The sequence below is a fragment of the Heterodontus francisci genome, unplaced genomic scaffold (assembly GCF_036365525.1).
Source record: "Heterodontus francisci isolate sHetFra1 unplaced genomic scaffold, sHetFra1.hap1 HAP1_SCAFFOLD_84, whole genome shotgun sequence".
In the NCBI taxonomy this organism is placed as follows: domain Eukaryota; kingdom Metazoa; phylum Chordata; class Chondrichthyes; order Heterodontiformes; family Heterodontidae; genus Heterodontus; species Heterodontus francisci.
The window spans coordinates 2,332,430-2,333,614 of record NW_027140330.1 but is presented as its reverse complement, the minus strand read 5'-3'; the positions used below and the strand labels follow the sequence as shown (position 1 = coordinate 2,333,614).

Genomic DNA, 1,185 nt, shown 5'->3' with positions numbered 1-1,185 from the left:
GAAATAGATTTGTTGCGGAAATGCGATGACGTTGGCGCTGTGAAATGACATCATCCCGTGCACGCGCCACTACGTTCTGGCAAATGTCAGCCGGCCGGTGCATTGTCAGGGATCACTGTACTTTTTCGATCTTTTAAGTGCCCTCCTCTTTCTTTAGTTGCCTCTTACTCGAATGTATTGATGAAATATTTATGGGTCCATTTTCATTTTGTCTGTCAATATTCTTGCACGCTCTCTCTTCGCCGCTGCTCCCAAATCCCTCCAGTTCAGTCAAAATACAACTTGTCAGAAGTGGGATTCAAACCCACGCCTCCAGAAAAAACTGCAATCTGAACACATCACCTTAAACCACTCAGCCATCCTGACTGCTGCATGCAAGTAATAAATACTGAGGAAATTATCCATTCTTTGTGAAAGTATTTGCGAGATTGTGGAAATGTCTGGAAGAGGAAAGATCAGCGGGAAAGCTCGGTCCAAGACCAAGTCTCGCTCCTCCCGGGCTGCACTGCAGTTCCCGGTGGGCCGTGTTCACAGGCTCCTGAGAAAGGGTAACTATGCTGAGCGTGTGGGTGTCGGAGCACCGGTCGATTTGGCTGCTGTGCTCGAGTATCTGACCACTGAAATCCTCGAGCTGGCCGGTAATGCAGCCCGAAAAAACAAGAAGACCCGTATCATCCCCAGACACATGCAGCTGACCGTCCGCAACGACAAGGAGCTCAACAAGCTGCTGGGAGGGTTGACCATCGCTCAGGGTGGGGTGCTGCCTAATATCAAGGCCTTGCTGCTGCCCAAGAAAACCAGTGCTCAGAGCTCCCAGAAAAAGTAAAGCGGCCAAAATGTCATCTAATAACCCAAAGGCTCTTTTCAGAGCCACTCACAGGCTCTGTGAAAGAGCTGATTACTGTCGGAGGGAGTCAGTGATGGAGTTATTGTAACAGTGGATTGACGTGTTTCACATCTGTCCAAGTGTGTTTTCAGTTCCCTCTCTGGATTTTGCTCTGTTTTTCTGCTCAACTTCTCCCCCTCCAGTTTAGTGAAGAGCTGAACTACAGGGTGCAGAATCAACAATTCCCAGGAGCGGGGGTGAGATTGTGCTGAGCAGCAATGAGCCTCCAGTAATGCTGCTTTCTAAATTCCAGATCAGCTCTCAGTCCTACAGTCCTTTCGTATTTTAAATATCACAAC

General features: G+C 48.5%; 1 protein-coding gene across 1 annotated transcript; it reads left to right on the top strand.

Annotated features, from left to right (window-relative positions):
- The first annotated feature begins 436 nt into the window (after positions 1-436).
- On the top strand, positions 437-826 carry LOC137359274 (histone H2A type 2-B-like). Its single transcript, XM_068025322.1, has one exon. It carries the CDS (start codon positions 437-439, stop codon positions 824-826), a length of 390 nt encoding a protein of 129 aa, XP_067881423.1.
- The last annotated feature ends 359 nt before the right edge of the window (positions 827-1,185 follow it).